Source organism: Scyliorhinus torazame, chromosome 6 (genome assembly GCF_047496885.1).
Source record: "Scyliorhinus torazame isolate Kashiwa2021f chromosome 6, sScyTor2.1, whole genome shotgun sequence".
Classification (NCBI taxonomy): domain Eukaryota; kingdom Metazoa; phylum Chordata; class Chondrichthyes; order Carcharhiniformes; family Scyliorhinidae; genus Scyliorhinus; species Scyliorhinus torazame.
Window position 1 is genome coordinate 196,254,796 of NC_092712.1, and position 17,456 is coordinate 196,272,251.

A 17,456-nucleotide genomic window follows, 5' to 3' on the forward strand; every position below is an offset into this window, starting at 1 on the left:
CTAGGTCCCGACCCCGACCGCATGCGCGCCCTTAAGGAACTTCCTCCCCCCCCGCAGCCTCAAGGCCCTCAAACGATGCTTGGGGCTTTTCTCCTATTACGCCCAGTGGCTCCCCAAGTATGCTGACAAAGCCCGCCCACTCCTAAAGACCACCACTTTTCCCCTCTCGGCTGAGGCTCAATTGGCCTTCAACCGCATCAAGGCCGACATTATCAAGGCCGCCATGCACGCGGTGGACGAAACCATCCCTTTCCAGGTAGAGAGCGATGCATCAGACATTGCCCTGGCTGCTACCCTCAATCAGGAAGGCAGACCAGTAGCGTTCTTCTCCCGAACCCTCACCGCCTCCGAGGTTCGACACTCTGCAGTCGAAAAGGAGGCACAAGCCATTGTGGAGGCTGTACGGCGCTGGAGACACTACCTAGCCGGTAGGAGGTTTACCCTCGTCACCGACCAACGGTCGGTTGCCTATATGTTCGATAACACGCAACGGGGCAAAATAAAAAACTATAACATTTTGAGGTGGAGGATCGAACTCTCCACCTACTCGTACGATATCAAGTATCGTCCAGGGGAGCTCAATGAGCCCCCAGATGCCCTGTCCCGCGGCACATGCGCCAACGCGCAGGAGGACCGCCTGCAAGCCATCCACAATGACCTCTGCCACCCGGGGGTTACCCGGCTCGTCCATTTCATCAAGTCCCGCAACCTACCTTACTCAACCAAGGAGGTCAAGGCCATGGTCAGGGCCTGCCAAGTCTGTGCGGAGTGCAAACCGCACTTCTACCGGCCAGACAAGGTTCGGCTCGTGAAGGCCTCGGGCCCCTTTGAGCGACTGAGCGTGGACTTCAAGGGGCCCCTCCCATCCACCAACCGTTATGCCTATTTCCTCACCGTGATCGATGAGTTCTCCCGCTTCCCGTTCGCCATTCCCTGCTCCGACATGACCTCAGCCACGGTGATTAAGACACTGCACAGCATCTTCACCCTGTTCGGTTTCCCCGCTTATATCCACAGCGACCGGAGTACATCGTTCATGAGCGATGAACTGCTCAGCAAAGGCATCGCCTCGAACAGAACAACCAGTTATAACCCGCGGGGAAACGGGCAGGTGGAGAGGGAGAACGCGACAGTGTGGAAGGCTGTCCTTCTGGCCCTGCGGTCGAGAAATCTCCCAACCACCCGCTGGAAGGCGGTCCTACCCGATGCCCTACACTCCGTTAGGTCACTCCTCTGCACGGCCACGAATGAGACTCCTCACAACCGATTGTTTCTCTTCCCAGGAAGTCTACCTCCGGGGTCTCGCTGCCACCTTGGCTGATGGCTCCGGGACCTGTTCTTCTCCGGAGGCACGCGAGGAGCCATAAAACGGACCCCCTAGTTGAAAAGGTCCGACTGCTCCACGCCAACCCCAGTTACGCCTACGTGGAGTACTCCGACGGCAGGCAAGATACGGTTTCCCTCCGGGATCTGGCACCCGCTGGATCCTCCACCACAGATGCCCCTTCCCGCACCGCTCCCCTGCAGGACCCGTCGCCCCTACAACACACCACTTCCGGCCCTACCACCCGTTGGTGAGCCCCTACCGTGCGCCCCCCCTTTACACACCCCGCCGGTGCTGGCTCCGCTACCCCCGGCCCTGCCTAGTTCCCCGCCCCGACCCGAAGCTCCGACCGCTGTGCTCCCGGATGTGCCCTCAACCGGGGCGCCCTTGCCCGCCGCACCACCGCCCGAATTGAGGAGGACGATCCGGCCACCGAGACGGATGGACCTATGATGGCACTTCACCCCCGCCGGACTCCTTTTTAAACAGGGGGTGAATGTGATGAACGGTTACTGCCTTATCATCATGTAAGGTGATGTCCCCTTTAAGACCGGGCTTGTAACCCAGGGGACTCCGCCTCTGGGAGCCATACATAAGGGCTGCCTCATGGTCTGTAACAGTCAGCTCTCGTCTCTAGCATAGTTATTAGTCTAATAAAGCCTTCTTTACAGTTTAATCTCGAAGTGTCATTATTGAGGGTACCTCATCACTGAACTAGAACCCAATGAGCAGGTTCTTCCCGGAAGTTTTTTTTTCCAATGTATGTTCACGCTTACCTTTGTTCTGTTTAATGTCAAAAATACTTAATAAAAACATTTATTTAAAAATTAATTACAATATGATGAGTTTGTGTCATAGTTCATTCTTGTTCCAGTAAGGCACACGGCTGTATTCCAGAAGACGGTTCACCACTTTCTCCAGGATAGTTAGAGATGGATAATACCTGCTGAACCTGCTCATAACTCCCATGTAAAAAAAAACTTCCTTCTGTTTAGTACGTCGTTGTTAAAAATAAACTCCGCTTAATAAACGTGTTTGCAACCTACTCATTATTCTTTTAACTTTCACTCACAGGCCCTCAATGGTAGCAGCTCAGTGGTACGCTAACAATTCATGTGGGAACCGTTGTTACTCGCAGTGTTCACCAGTCGGATTGAATTTCTGGTCTGCAGCCTGTGCGGTATTTCCTGTGAGTTGCTATATCTTTCCTGCGGTACAGATGGTGGATGGTTTCTTGTCTACAGGCTGCCGGACGATGAGGACGATGATCCCGGCTCTTGCAGCATATGCTCGCTGCATTGCACAGCGCGCGCTGCTCCGGCCGGCGGCCCGGGTTCGGCTCGCGCTGCTCCGGCCGGCGGCCCGGGTTCGGCTCGCGCTGCTCCGGCCGGACGCCCAGGCTCGGTCGGCGCGAGGCCCTCGGCACAGCAGCTGCAGCCTCAGTGGACACTGGGAGAGCAGCGCGGCTGCAGATCTGGGTAAACTGCATTCATTGTCAAGTCTTTGGTGGTGGAATGGGAGTCGGTCTAAGTAACTATTGGTGTAACCCTGGCGGAACCACCCCATGTTTGCGATTTAGGTCGGTAGCATTTTCGGATGGTTCACGGTGCAATTGCCATACAAATGTTTACCTGTACGTTCCAGAGGGCTTCCCCAGCGCATCTTTGGGGCACTCCACACGCCCCTGGAGCTCGGAAATTACAGCCCATGACTGGCTGTTCGCTCCCTTACTGATCATTCTCAGGTGGCTGCACATGCAAGATTTCTTTAATCCTCCAGCTAATCTTTCACCTATTTTCAATAATAGCCATGGTGTGGAGATGCCGGCATTGGACAGGGGTGGCACAGTAAGAAGTCTTACAACACCAGGTTAAAGTCCAACAGGCTTGTTTGGAATCACTAGCTTTCGGGGTGTAGCTCCTGCCTCAGGTGAGACTCACCTGAGAAAGGAGCTGCACTGGGACAAGAATACCGCTGTGTGTTTCACCTGATGAAGGAGCTGCGCTTGGAAAGCTAGTGATTCCAAACAAACCTGTTGGACTTTAACCTGGTGTTGTGAGACTTCTTACTGTTTTCAAGAAGACAGACTGTGAGCCTGCAAATTTAGGAGTCTGCTGTGATAGGTTGTAATTATTTATTAGAATTGCAGTTAGGTTGCTAGTCTAACATTTGAGTTTATTATGGAAAATACTAAAATATAACCAGTTATCTGTTCTTTATCAAACTGTAAAATGTTAACAAAAGGATAATGTTGAAAAGGAAACAACAGGAAAAAGCAGAACACAAACACAATTGGCAAATGATATGATTAGTAAAGTGCTTAAGTGGAAAACAGATGAGTGAACTGCATGAGCAGTACTTGGATATTTCCATGAGACAATAGAAAAAAGAGGAAGCATAATGTGAAAATCGGCTTAAGGATAGCAACTGTATAACAACTTTTATATGTGTCTTCAACTTATAAAAACATCTCAAGGCACATCATAGAAGTGTAATCAGATAAATGTTGACACCGTGACATAAAAGATGACGTTAGAAGAGGGGACTGAAAAGTTGGTTGAAGAAGTATGGGTTTAGGGAGCATCCTAAAGGTAGAGAGGTTGAGGAAGTAAATCTAGAGCTTAAGATCTAAACAGCTGCCAGCTCTTAATAGTAGGGCAAACGGGGTGGATGCAAGTAACGAGAGTTGAAAGAACTTGAGTTCTTGGAGGGTTGTAGATTGAGTTTACAAACATCAGGTCAATGAGGCCACAAAGAGATTTAAAAACACAAGGATGAGAATTTAAGATTGGATGAACAGGACTTGGTACAGAAATAAAAACAAATAGGGCGGCACAGTGGTTAGCACTGATGTGTCACTGAGGACCCCGGTTTGATCCCGGCCCCGGGTCACTGTCCGTGTGGTGTCTGCACATTCTGCCCATGTCTGTGTGAATCTCACCCCCACATCCCAAAAAGATGTGCAGGGTAGGTGGATTGGACACAATAAATTACCACTTAATTGGGAGAAAAAAAAAATTGGATACGCTTAAAAAAATTTTTTTTTTAAGTTTTGCCAGCTTCAGTGAAGAAACTGGGTTCATGTTTTGGTCCAATATGATTTTTTCAGAAATCATTTTTTTTGGTACAGGTTAGTATAACAGCAGATTTCTGGGTGAGCCGATGTTTATGGAGGGTAGGAAAGGGAAGGTTAGATAAAGGACACTGAATTAATCAAATCTGGAGGTGATGAAAGGCATAGTTGAGAGTTTGAGTAGCAGAGGGTCTGAGATGGAGAATATATCAGAGGTGGAAGTAGGCACTCTGTGATTTGTCTTTGCTCGATCTTCTCGGTCAGCAGCTTTGCTGAGTTTTGATTATGCTTTAATATACAGTGTTTGTGAAAGCATTTAATAAATTCTGAGTTGATTAAGCTATTTCCAAGCAGTGTTTCCAGGATGTAGCATGTAATGGACTAAACAAGTGCAACCTGCTTTCCATTAGGTCCTATTTACCAGCCAGTTTTTAACATTGATGTTTTGGTGGCTTTGTTACGCCAGGAGAATGCCAAGGAGATATGTGTTATTAAATTGCCCATGGAAATAAAGTACAGTGATTATTTTATCATTGTGGGTGGAACTTCTGCAAGGCATTTACAAGCGATGGCACAGTATGCAGTCAAAGTGGTAAGTGTTGTATTTGTGTGAATGAAATTTTGCGAGTTCGCTTGCTAATTATAATAGCCAAAAGCTCAAGCCCACATCTTAAGTTTGTTTTATGATTGGAAATGTAGATCAATGAAAGCTCACTTCCTGCAATATTCAGGCTACTGTGTGAGACCTAGAAGGAAAACCTAATTGTTAATTTCATGGACAAAAAATTAAAATAAAGTTTTTTAAAAACTGAATATATTTTGCACTAAAATTTCCTATGCAATGTAATAACTCCAGTCTGAATTCTAGGATTAGATAACAGTCTTAATCATTCATATTTATTAAAAGTTTATTCAGTACACAGGATAATTAATATACACTTGATCTTGCAAGCACCATGACTTGCAGTGTTATGATTTTTTTAATATAAATTTAGAGTACCCAATTATTTTCTTCCCAATTAAGGGGCAATTTAGCATGGCCAATCCACCTAACCTGCACAGCTTTGGGTTGTGGAGGTGAAACCCACAAAGACATGGGAAGAATGTGCAAACTCCACACGGACAGTGACCCAGGGCCGGGATTCGAAACCGGGTCCTCAGAGCCGCAGTGCCAGTGCTAACCACTGCGCCACATGCCACCCTGCAGTGTTATGATTTAATGGTGGTGAATTAAATGTACTCTGGAGATGCAGTACCCTGTATGTGGCCTTAGGTTATATGTTTGTCATATGAGTGAGTCAAGGAAAACGTTTCCAATGCCTGTGTTGGTCGCCTATTCAGTAAGGTTATACAAGCACTAAAAAATGGGAGTGGATTTTGGGAAGATACAAACTATATTTTTTGAGACCTTAGGGAAAGATTGTACAATATCTAGTAGCTGAGTACACCAGAAGAGAGGAACAGTGTTTTGTGGCAAATTAAATTGTGGATGCTAAGGAATATTTTATGTCGGGACAGCACGGTGGCACAGTGGTTAGCATTGATGCCTCACGGAGCCAAGGTCCCAGGTTCGATCCCGGCTCTGGGTCACTGTCCGTGTGGAGTTTGCACATTCTCCACGTGTCTGCATGGGTTTTGCCCCCAAAACCCAAAGATGTGCAGGTTAGGTGGATTGGCCACACTAAATTGCCCCTTAATTGGAAAAAAATGAATTGGGTACACTAAATTTAAAAAAACAAAAGGAATACTTTATGTACTTTTAATGGAAATAGTTCTGTATAAGTTTGGTAAAAATGATCAACTCCCCATCTCCTCCATCTTGGTTCAATGAACTGACACATTTGAAGAAAGCTTTGTTGAGCATTGAAATTTAAATAAGAAAATAGGAGTAGGAAGAGTCTCTTCATCGATTTTGGGCTGAATTGAGGGGACTTCCAAAGTTGCCATTTTTAAAGCAGCTTTTTAAGTTTACACACCACCTTTAGTATCACAGCCAAGTGGTTTCTGCTTCACCTCAACTCTAGAAGCTGGTGTGTAACTGAGGACTGAAGTGGGTGGCCTCATTAAATGACCATATAAATAATGATGCAAAAAAAGATAGGAATGGGGTACTTTTAAAAAAAATTCATTCATGGTATTTGGAAGTCATTGACTAGGCCAGCATTTATTGCCCACCCTTCATTCCCCTTGAGAAGGTGATGAGTTGCCTTCTTGAACCTCTGCAGTCCATGCGGTATAGGTGCAATCACAGTGCTGTTAGGGAGTTTGATCCAGTGACAGTGAAGGAACAGCGATATATTTCCAAGTCAAGATGGCGTGTGGCTTGGGGTGTGGGAACGTACATGTGGTGGTGTTCCCATGCATCTGCGGCCCTTGTCCTGTAGGTGGTAGAGGTTGTGTATTTGGAAGTGAAGAAACAAAAGATGGATCCAGAGGAGATGTAAATTGGAATAGCAAAATCACCACTTACAGCTGTCATCCAAAGAAATTGGGACAGGAGGAAGAGGTAATGATCCACACTTGTTGATTTGTGTTGAGTCTAGAATGCTGTGAAGTCTGTAATAAAAATTATGCTGATCTTCAAGTTTACTGTGAGCTTCAAAGAAACAGTGGAAATGGGGGAGAATTAAATGTATCATATTCATGGAGTTAACAGGGGAGTTAAAGGGCACACACAAATATCAAAACTAAAAATATTACAAAAGACTTTAACAATGTTCAAAATATCCCAACATACCTTAATTAATAATCTTTATTGTCACAAGTAGGCTTACATTAACACTGCAATGAAGTTACTGTGAAAAGCCCCTAGTCGCCACATTCCGGTGCCTGTTCGGGTACAGAGGGAGAATTCAGAATGTCCAAATTACCTAACAGCACGTCTTTCGGGACTTGTGCGAGGAAACTGGAGCACCCGCAGGAAACCCACAGACACAGGGAGAACGTGCAGACTCCACACAGACAGTGACCCAAGCTGGGAATTGAACCTTGGATCCTGGAGCTGTGAAGCAACAGTGCTACCCACTGTGCTACCGTGCTCACATAAACTGAATTGTTTTGAATAACTATCAATTTTAGATAAATACGATCCTGGCTTAACATGTAGCAGTTCCTTCATGCTGCTGTTTTGGAATCAGAACCACAATTCGTAAAGTGCAGAAGGCCATTTCGCCCATCATGTCTGCATCTGCTCTCTGAATAAGCAATTCACATAGTGTCATTCCCCAGCCTTCTCCGATTCCCCGTCCAATTTCCTTTTGAATGCCTCAATTGAACCTACCCCCACCACATTGTGCATTCCAGATAGCAGTCTCTTACTTCACGAAAGCGTTTTTCAGGTCGCTTTTACTTCTTTTGCCAATTACTTTAAATCTCTGCCCTCTCGTTCTTAACTAGGAACAGTTTCTCCCCATCTACTCTGTCCCGATCCCTCCTGATTTTGCCTAACTCAATCAAATCTCCTCCCCAGGGAAAACAGTCCCAAATTCTCCAAACTCTCATCATAACTAAAATTCCCCATCCCTGAAACCATTCTTATGAATCTTTTCTGCACTCTCTCCAATGCTTTCATATCCTATTTCAGAACTGGATGCAATATTCCAGCTGAAGCCACACTCGTGCCTTATTCAGCAGAACCCCCTTGCCCTTGTACTCTTATTCCCTTGTTAATAAAGCCCAGGATATTGTATGCTTTATTAACAGTGCTCTCAACCTGTCCTGCTACCTTCAATGACTTGTACATATATAGACCCCTAGGTCCCTCTGCTCCTGCACCCCCTTTAGAATTGTACCTTTTATTTTATATTCTCTCTCCACTTTCTTCCAACCAAAACAAATCACTTCACATTTCTCTGCATTGAACTTCATCTGCCATTTGTCTACCCACTCCGCCAACTTGTCTGTGACCGTTTGAAGTTCTACACTATACTCCTCAGTTCATAAAGCTTCCAAATTTCGTATCATCTGCACATTTTAAAATAGTGGGCCAATGGCTAGGTCATTAATATATATGATAAAGAGCAAGATTACATTTTGAGTAATTTTTCTTGTTTAGAACTTATCATCTTAAGGTCAGTGAAATTACTGAACTTAAATTAGCACTGTCAATATTTACTGATTTATTCTGCAGCATAAACACTTGAAAGGAGGGCAGACTGCTCATGTCCACATTGAAGGGAAAGATACAGATGATTGGAAGTGCATAGATTTTGGTAAGTTCAATAAAATCTATAACAAAACATTTTGGTTTGATGGACTTTGTTAAGAAGCAGGGGCTGGCCCTGAGCTGAGGACGTTTGGACTCATGTTAGAACTTTTAAGTATATGTGGTGTCTCTCTTGTTTTGAAAATTGCCTGCATGTTTGGGTCCGTTTTTGTCGTTTCTTTTTTTGACCTTTTTAGGGTGTTGGAAGGTGGTAGGGACGTGTTTTTTTTTTTTGCGTGCTTTACCTGAATGTTTCCTGTTTGGGCTCTTTGATTAGTTGGAGTTTGGCTGGGGGGAAAATAATAAAGGAAACACTTAAAATGGATGCTTCAGGGGAACTTTGTGCAATCTTTTTCTGTGCCTGTATGGGAAGGACTGAGAGTGCCTGTTATTTCTTATCTTTTTTTCTTCTTGTTTAACTTGAATTGTGCTATTGTGGGGGTTGTTTATGACTTGTACAGAGTGTTTGCTTAAGTAAGGCTGATCTGGGGAAGTGGTATGGATGGGTCGGGGTGACTGGGAACAATCGATGGGAGACGCGCTGGAGCAGAGGCTGGGAGCCCCAGGCTAGTCAAGGAAGCCGAGGTGGGGAGTGTGCATATAGTTAGATTAGAGCAGGGGTTAGGTGATAGGATGGTGTTGCTGGGTGGGGGGGGGGGGGATGGAAACTGGGCACCGGGCATGGCAACAGTGAGGAGGTCATGGGTGGAGCCGGTCAGGAGGCGGGCCAGATGAAGCGCGACACATGGCTGGGGGCTGGCCAAGGAAAGGGGATGGCTGGTCGGCAAGGTGGGGGGGGGGGGGGGGGGGGGGGGGGGGGGGGGCGAAGTGCCTCCCAACCAGGCTGATCACCTGGAATGTTAGAGGGTTAAACGGGCCAGTGAAGAGGGCGTGTGTGTTTGCACATCTGTGGGTTCTGAAGGTGGACATAGTCATGCTGCAGGAGACGCACCTGAAAGTGGCAGACCAGGTTGGGTTGAGGAAGGGCTGGGTCAGTCGGGTCTTTCATTCGGGGCTTGATTCTAAGACGAGTGGGGTTGTGATCCTGATTAATAAAAGGGTACAATTTGAGGCGGACGGCAGTCGTGAATGGGGGTGGCAGGTTCGTTATGGTGAGGGATAAGCTCGAAGGGGTGAGAGTAGTCCTGGTCAGTGTGTATGCCCCTAATTGGGACGATGTGGATTTTATTAGGAGGATGCTAGGGAAGATCCCCGACTTGGACTCTCGTAAGCTGATCATGGGTGGGGACTTTAATACAGTCCTGGACCCGAGTCTGGGCCGGTCATGTTCAAGAACGGGCAAGTTGCCAGCGATGGCAAAGGAACTGAGAGGTTTCATGGAGCAAAGGGGGGGAGCAGATCCGTGGATATTTAGCCGGCCGACGGCGAGGGAGTTTCCCCGGGGGGAGGGGGAAGAGAAATTAGGAGATTCCTGGACGGACTGACCTTCCCAAGAGTGGGGAGGGGGTTTGTGGACGGACTGGGGGCCCTGGTCAGGATCAAAGAGGTATTGGGGGGCCTGAAGGTCATGCAGTCGGGTAAAGCCCCGGGGCCGGACGGGTATCTGGTGGAGTTTTACAAAAAAATTTGCCGGGATAGTGGGGCCGGTGCTGATCAGGGTCTTTAACGAGACAAGAGACAGAGGGAGTTTACCCCCCGACGATGTCGCAGGCCACCATCTCGCTTATTCGGAAACGGGATAAGGACCCGGAGGCTTGTGGGTCATACAGGCTGATCTCTTTGATCAAGGTAGACGCCAAGTTACTGGCCAAGATTTTGCCGACTAGAATTGAGGACTGTGTACCGGATGTAATTGTGGAGGACCAAACCGGGTTTGTAAAGGGGAGGCAGCTGGTGGCCAACCTAAGAAGGCTGCTCAACGTGATTATGATGCCTCCGGAGAGTAGGGAGGTAGAGATAGTGGTAGCCATGGATGCTGAAAAGGCTTTGGACCGGGTCGAGTGGGATTATCTGTGGGAGGTACTAGGACGGTTCGGGTTAGGGCGGGGTTCATCGACTGGGTTAGGCTATTGTATCAGGCCCCGGAGGCAAGTGTAAGGACGAACAGGATGACATCGGACTGCTTTAGACTGCACCGTGGGACAAGACAGGGCTGCCCTCTCTCCCTACTGCTGTTTGCACTGGCCATAGAGCCACTGGCAATTGCACTGAGACCTTCTCGGAGCTGGAAAGGGCTGGTCCGGGGGTGGGGTGGTGGGGGGGGGGGGGGGGGGGGGGGGGAGTGGAACATCGTCTGCGTATAACGAGACTATCTGCTGTTATATGTATCGGACCCAATGGTGGGGATGGACGGTGTTATGGCAACCCGGAGGGAATTTGGCCGGTTCTCCGGTTACAAGCTGAACATGGCTAAGAGCGGGTTGTTTGTAATTCAGGCGAGGGGGCAGGAGAGTAGACTGAAGGGGTTGCCGTTCAGGCTAGTGGGGGAGAGTTTCCGATATTTGGGGATTCAGGTGGCACGGGACTGGGGCAAAAGTTGCATAAGCTCAACCTGTCCCGACTGGTGGAACGAGTGAGGGAGGAGGTCCGGAGGTGGGATGCGCTCCCCTGCTGTCATTGGCGGGGAGGGTGCAGACTGTTAAGATGACGATTCTCCCGCAGTTCTGGTTTGTTTTTCAGGGTCTCCCCATCTTTATCCCGCGGTCCTTCTTTAAGAGGCTGAATAAAATTCTGTGATTTGTATGGGCAGGGAAGTCCCCGCGGGTGATGCTTGAAAGGACCAGAGAAGGGGGGCTGGCGTTGCCAAACTTCAGCAACTATTACTGGGCAGCCAACATAGTGATGATAAGGAAATGGATGGTGGGTGCGGGGTCGGTTTGGGAGCGGATGGAGGCTGCTTAGTGCAGGGGCACTAGCTTAGCAGCCCTCGTCACGGCGCCTCTGCCGGCACGGACACCACCGATAGTTTTGGCGGCTCTTTGGATCTGGGGCCAGTGGAGGAGGCATGTAGGGGAGGTAAGCATCGGTGTGGACCCCAATCTGCGGCAACCACCGATTTGCCACGGGGATCATGGACGGAGGGGTATAGACTGTGGAGGAGGGCGGGGATTGTGAGGATGGGAGATCTGTTCCTGGAAGGGAGCTTTCCGAGTATGAGGGCGCTGGAGGAGAAGTTTGGGCTGGCGAGAGGGAACGACTTTAGATATTTACAGGTGTGGGATTTTGTACGCAGATTGGTGCCGTCCTTCCCACGTCTCCCACCGAAGGTGAGGCAGGACAGGATAGTTTCTAGTGGAGAGGTGGGAGAGGGTAGAGTCTCAGCCGTCTATAAGGAACTAATGGAGCTGAGGATATGCAGACCGAGGACCTGAAGCTTATGTGGGAAGAGGAGCTCGGGGAAGGGGGGGGGGGGGGGAAAGAAAGAGAGAAGATGGGGGACGGTGTCTGGGCAGAAGCCCGGAGCAGAGTACACACGACCGCAACATGCGCCAGGCTCAGCCTGATCCAGTTTAAGGCCGTGCACCGGGCCCACATGACGGTGGCCCGGATGAGCAAATTCTTCGGGCTGGAGGACAAGTGTGCTAGATGCGCCGGAGGGCCGACTAACCACGTACACATGTTCTGGTCGTACCCTAAACTCAGGGGGTATTGTCAGGGATTCGCAGATGTCATGTCCCGGGTATTGAAAACTGGGGTGGTAATGAGCCCTGAGGTGGCAATCTTTGGGATTTCGGAGGACCCGGGAGTCCAGGAAGAGAGAGAGGCCGACGTTCTGGCCTTTGCTTCCCTGGTAACCCGGCGACGAATACTGTTAGCATGGAGGGACTCATAGCCCCTGAGGGCGGAGGTATGGCTATCGGACATGGTGAGCTTTCTTGGCCTAGAGAAAGTCAAGTTCGCCTTGAGAGGTTCGGTACTAGGGTTCGCCCGAAGGTGGCAGCCATTTATTGACTTCTTCGCAGAGGAGTAAGCGTCAGCAGGGGGGGGGGGGGGGGGGGGGCTAGGGTAGAGTAGAGTAGGGGGATATTGAGGCAGGTCCTTGCGTGACAGAGCCGTGGTTTGCACTATGTTTAATTTGTGTCTTGACGTCTTTTTCGTACTGTAGAATGTCACTTTTTCTATATGCCTAAAATACCTCAATAAAATAGTTTGTTTAAAAAAAACATTTTGGTGAATTGGCAAAAGCAAAACACTAACAAATGGGAGAAATCTGAATATCCCCAGATAATTCTGAAAATACTCAGCAGGTCAATTTGCACCTGTGTTTCAGTTCAGAGAAGATTTGGACTGGTTCCTGGGGTGAATGGGTTATCTTATAAGGAAAGGTTAATCTTGTATCCATTGGTGTTTAGAAGAATGAGAGATAATCTTATTGAAACAAAAAAGGATGGAAATTCCCACCTGAAGTCAATGGACCTTTTGCTGGTCTATCAAATGTTCCATCCTGCCTGCGACAATGTCTGTGGTGAGCAGGATTGGAAAATCCTTCCCAAAATCTTGAGGAACCTTAACTGGGTGAATGTTGAATTGTGGGGAGTTTATATATTCAAGTTGACTTAGATTTTTGATTAACAAGTCATGTGTTATGGGGAAGCAGACAGGAAAGTGGAATTTAGGCCACAATCAGATCAGCTATGATTTTATCAACTGGCGGAGGAGGCTCAAGTTAATAAATTACACCTCTTAATTTCACTAGAACACAGAACCGAAACATAACACAAAAATAAAACTGCCACTTAGTTTGGATATTGATATGAATTGAGCAGAATGTAGATTAGTGGGCTCAACCCAGCCTCTGGGCAGAGATTACGCAAAATAGGCAAGGTAGATAAAGTCACCATAGTCCTAGGTGACCATAGGCTGCTTTCCCCTTCGAGGGGGAGCTGACTGGTGGTGCTTTAACTTGAGCTTCATCTCACCCCAGGTGATGGACAAGGTTGAGAAGACAGGTCCCTATATGAAGAACCTCAGCCGGTACAGGAATTGAACCGCGCTGCTGGCCTTGCTCTGCATCACGAACCAGCTGTCTAGCCAAGTGAGCTAAACCAGCCCTGGAAGTAATTCCAATGTTCTGTGCTGAAGGGGTTCAATGTTGTCAGTTTATAGGATGGATGAATTACAGGTTTGGTTTAAGCTACGTGCCCATGAACTGGCCACTTTGTTGTCTACACCGTGTGATATTAGCCAGGAATGGGACCAGGGAGTTCCCGAGGTTAATCCTGTGCATCTTAGTTTATCTCAGATCGTCAGTTCGAATTGTCCTTCCTTCTTTGGACTCTTAATGCAGGTATACCAACTTAATGATTATGCTAAGAGTTACATTCCACCAGAGGGCAGCATCAGGAAAATTCATCCCGCAGCTGCTGGATTATTGTAGGGAAAGGAGCCTGATACTGAACATACAATTCCAGCCTTCCATTATGATTGGTGCAGTGTTCATTTGGGGGTATGGACCACAAAAAACAGCTGGGAAACTTTTATCATTGTATAAAAGTATATAATTTTTTTTTGGTGGGGGGGGGGGGAGAAAGGGTTATGTAATGTGAGCACAGGAGCGGCCAGCATTTCCGCGAGCTCTGGCGCAGCTCATCTTGTAATCCTTGATTATATCCTGGCACACACTTAATATTTGTATTTTCTTGGAATATATGTCTTGCACTATGTCCCTGGAGGATTGTGTGTGGTGCTTTGCGAAGAAGAGCCAAGATAAATCGTAGAGAATTCTCATTTGACCGTGGTGGTTTGAGTGTGCTGGGGTTGGGCCCAGCTTGCAGTGGCATTGTTGTGAGCTTTAGCGTCAGCACTGCTGTGTGTATTCGATGATGTCCACCATTGAGAATATTGTTCTGGATGAGGACCTTGAATTCTGTGGTGCAGGTCCTTAGAGTTCACTTTGAGGATTTGCTTGACATCCTTGGGAGAATGATGGAGGCATACGAGAGAGTTCCTGCATTCAAAAGAGCACTTTCCCTGATATTAGGTCCACCGTAGAGTCGCTGAGATCCTGTTGCGTGGTGCGTCATCTATCTTGACAGGTTCGGGAGGTAAGGGCCGGACAAGATATGTCCGTGAGTCCCATCACCGGCGAGCGAAAATTGGCTGCTATGCTTCAGTAATCTTGATTTGGAGAGTGGGTGCATCAAGTTTGACAGAATACAATGCATCTGGTTTGAGAGGAGGTCAGTTGGGCCCCCCGATCACTGGCCCTATATTATCCTATCCTCTATGTGTGGGTTGGAGGTTGGGCTGTAGGTTATTTGGGCATTGGGGCTATGGCATGGTGGAAGTGAAGGTGTTTTGTTCATGGGAACCCTTGAGAGATGCTGAGGAGTGTTCGTTGATCCAGTCTTGGCTTTGGCCATCTTGAGCAACATAGATGGTGTCATTATCCTGGACATCACTCCTTTGTGATTATGTTGTTTATTATTTGTGGCCAAGATGTGACCACATGGGCGAGAATAGCCTGTTATCTGGTGCCAGAAAAATCATATTGGATCGACTATGTGAATCATGGCCTGTGCAGTTTTACTCCTTTTTGTCATTATTTGTTACAATACTTGTAGTTATGGGAGGAGTGTGCTTTTATGACACCATTTATCTTGCATATAATGATCCAAGGTGGAGTGATGGAGTTGGATGGTAGGATTAGATAAGACCTTATTGACCATTCTTCTCTTTGGTGATGGTTGCCCAGTTGGGGCTGGGACAATCATCTTTTTTTTAAAATTGGTGTAAATGGCTGCAATGCACTGGCCTGAATGTGGTTGAAATGAAAATCGCTTATTGTCACAAGTAGGCTTCAAATGAAGTTACTGTGAAAAGCCCCTAGTCGCCACATTCCAGCACCTGTTCTGGGAGGCTGGTACGGGAATTGAACCCACGCTGCTGGCCTGCCATGGTCTGCTTTAAAAGCCAACTATTTAGCCCTGTGCTAAACCAGCACCATGGTTCAAGAGGTGCAGGACCAACTGGGATGTAGGTTTTGTGGTGTACCTGAGCATGGTGTGGAACATGTATCCTGGACTGTCAAGAGTAAATGCGAGCAGACATGGCCTGGAAAAGTGTGCACCATTTTACCATGGCTACAAGGGTGAAACAGGATAAAGCCATGTAGTTACTGTTCTCATGTACCCCTCTATTTTTATGTATGATGAGCAGTTTTTCTTGGTTTACTGTGATAACAAAATTACAGAAATGGTGAGGGTTTACAAAAGTGTAAAACCATAATAAACATACTTAAATGCACAATTTTGATCTTTTGTGGTTGATCATTAAGTAACATATAATCAAATGTTTATCTGCTGTGACTGTCAAATTGTTTTCTTCTCTCTCAAGGTAACATTGTAGTGCATTTCATGCTACCTGAAACGAGGAAAGTCTATGAACTGGAGAAACTTTGGACCTTGCGTTCCTATGATGATCAGGTTGCTAAGATACCCCCAGAAATACTTCCAACAGATTTTGTATATGGACCAACTGCTGACATGGACCAAAAAAGTGATTTCAAAGGACTGTCTTGAAGGGATCACATGATATTGAAAATAAAATTACACATTAGTTAATTAGGAATAACAGCTCATTTAAAATAATGAGTACAGGAAAGGGGATTGGTTACATTAAGTATAAGGTACAGAAAGTAGTTCTATTGAACAAACTCTAGTTGAGAAATTAAACACACTGTACAGTTGATGTTCTGATTATGCATTTCAAAAAATTAAAATGCCTGCATTTCACAGATGAAACCGATGTAGCCGCATTCTGGTTACATTGTTCCTCGATGTCGAGTGTTTATGAAGGAACTAACAACTTGGCAGGTTCAGGGTCAGAAGGTTTATTGTAAACTAGAAATTATAATGCACAAGCCATGTTTTGAACCTTTGAATAATAGAGTTGCAATATATACAAGTGAATTTACCAAAAGGAACTGAAGATCGTTAGAAATAAAAAGCAAAACCTGTTTTTATAACATCACGTTTGACATGTGTGAATTTGTGGGAGCATAAATTAACAATTAATTTATTGAACCTGTTGAAATGTTAGTCTACATTGCTTCTTCCTACATTCAAAGCTTGCATGAGCCAATTATCTTTTAAATGGAATTGATATTTTGGAACATTTGGGAATTAATAATTTAAAAATAATAGTTCATGAAATTTCTAAACAGAATTAACATTGTACAAAGACTACAAAAGGATGAATTTTCTTTTAAGATGTGTTTTTGCACAACAGCTAACAAGTAAATTCTGACCCCGTGCTCTAAAGATCCTAAAGCGAGATAACATATGTTTAATATATTGCTGTTTTACGGTGTTAAAAGCTAATAATAATTATAATCTTTATTGTCACAAGTAGGCTTACATTAACACTGCAATGCAATTACTGTGAAAATCCCCCAGTCGCCACACTCCAGCGCCTATTTGGGAACACTGAGGGAGAATTCAGAATGTCCAATTTACCTAAAAGCACGTCTTTCGGGACTTGTGGGAGGAAACCCACTCGGACACAGGGAGAAAGTGCAGACTCCGTACAGACAGTGACCCTAGCTAGGAATCGAGCCTGGAGCTTTGAAGCAACAGTGCTAATCACTGTGCTACCATGCTACATAAAAGTTGCAGTGAGAAACGTTTGTTGAAAATTGGCTAGTCTTTAAAAACTAAATATTTTCAGAATTTTGATTGATCTTTCACATTTAGCTGTGTCAAAACGAGTGGCTATTAATGTATTTTCCTCTGCCATGAATATTAATTGCATCATAGGGTTATACATGAAATTTTGTTAGTGTTTGACATGTGCTTATGAACAACTGCCCTCTTATTGTACAATTATTGCAGCAAGAAAATGTAATTGTGCTCAATACCTTGAAGACAGACAATCACATAGGAGCTAAATTCTTT

General features: G+C 46.4%; 1 protein-coding gene across 4 annotated transcripts; it reads left to right on the forward strand.

Annotated features, from left to right (window-relative positions):
- Nucleotides 1-2,174: 2,174 nt before the first annotated feature.
- On the forward strand, nt 2,175-16,528 carry LOC140425210 (mitochondrial assembly of ribosomal large subunit protein 1-like). 4 transcript variants are annotated; one of them, XM_072509242.1, is made up of 5 exons: nt 2,211-2,293; nt 2,399-2,513; nt 4,808-4,989; nt 8,527-8,608; nt 15,898-16,528. In XM_072509242.1, the coding sequence occupies exons 2-5, from the start codon at nt 2,438-2,440 to the stop codon at nt 16,080-16,082; spliced, it is 525 nt and encodes a 174-aa protein (XP_072365343.1). In that variant the 5' UTR covers nt 2,211-2,293; nt 2,399-2,437; the 3' UTR covers nt 16,083-16,528. The 4 variants fall into 4 exon arrangements, with proteins under 4 accessions (XP_072365344.1, XP_072365342.1, XP_072365343.1 ...); XM_072509243.1 differs by having other exon boundaries at nt 2,175-2,513; nt 4,864-4,989; XM_072509241.1 differs by having other exon boundaries at nt 2,176-2,513.
- Nucleotides 16,529-17,456: the final 928 nt, after the last annotated feature.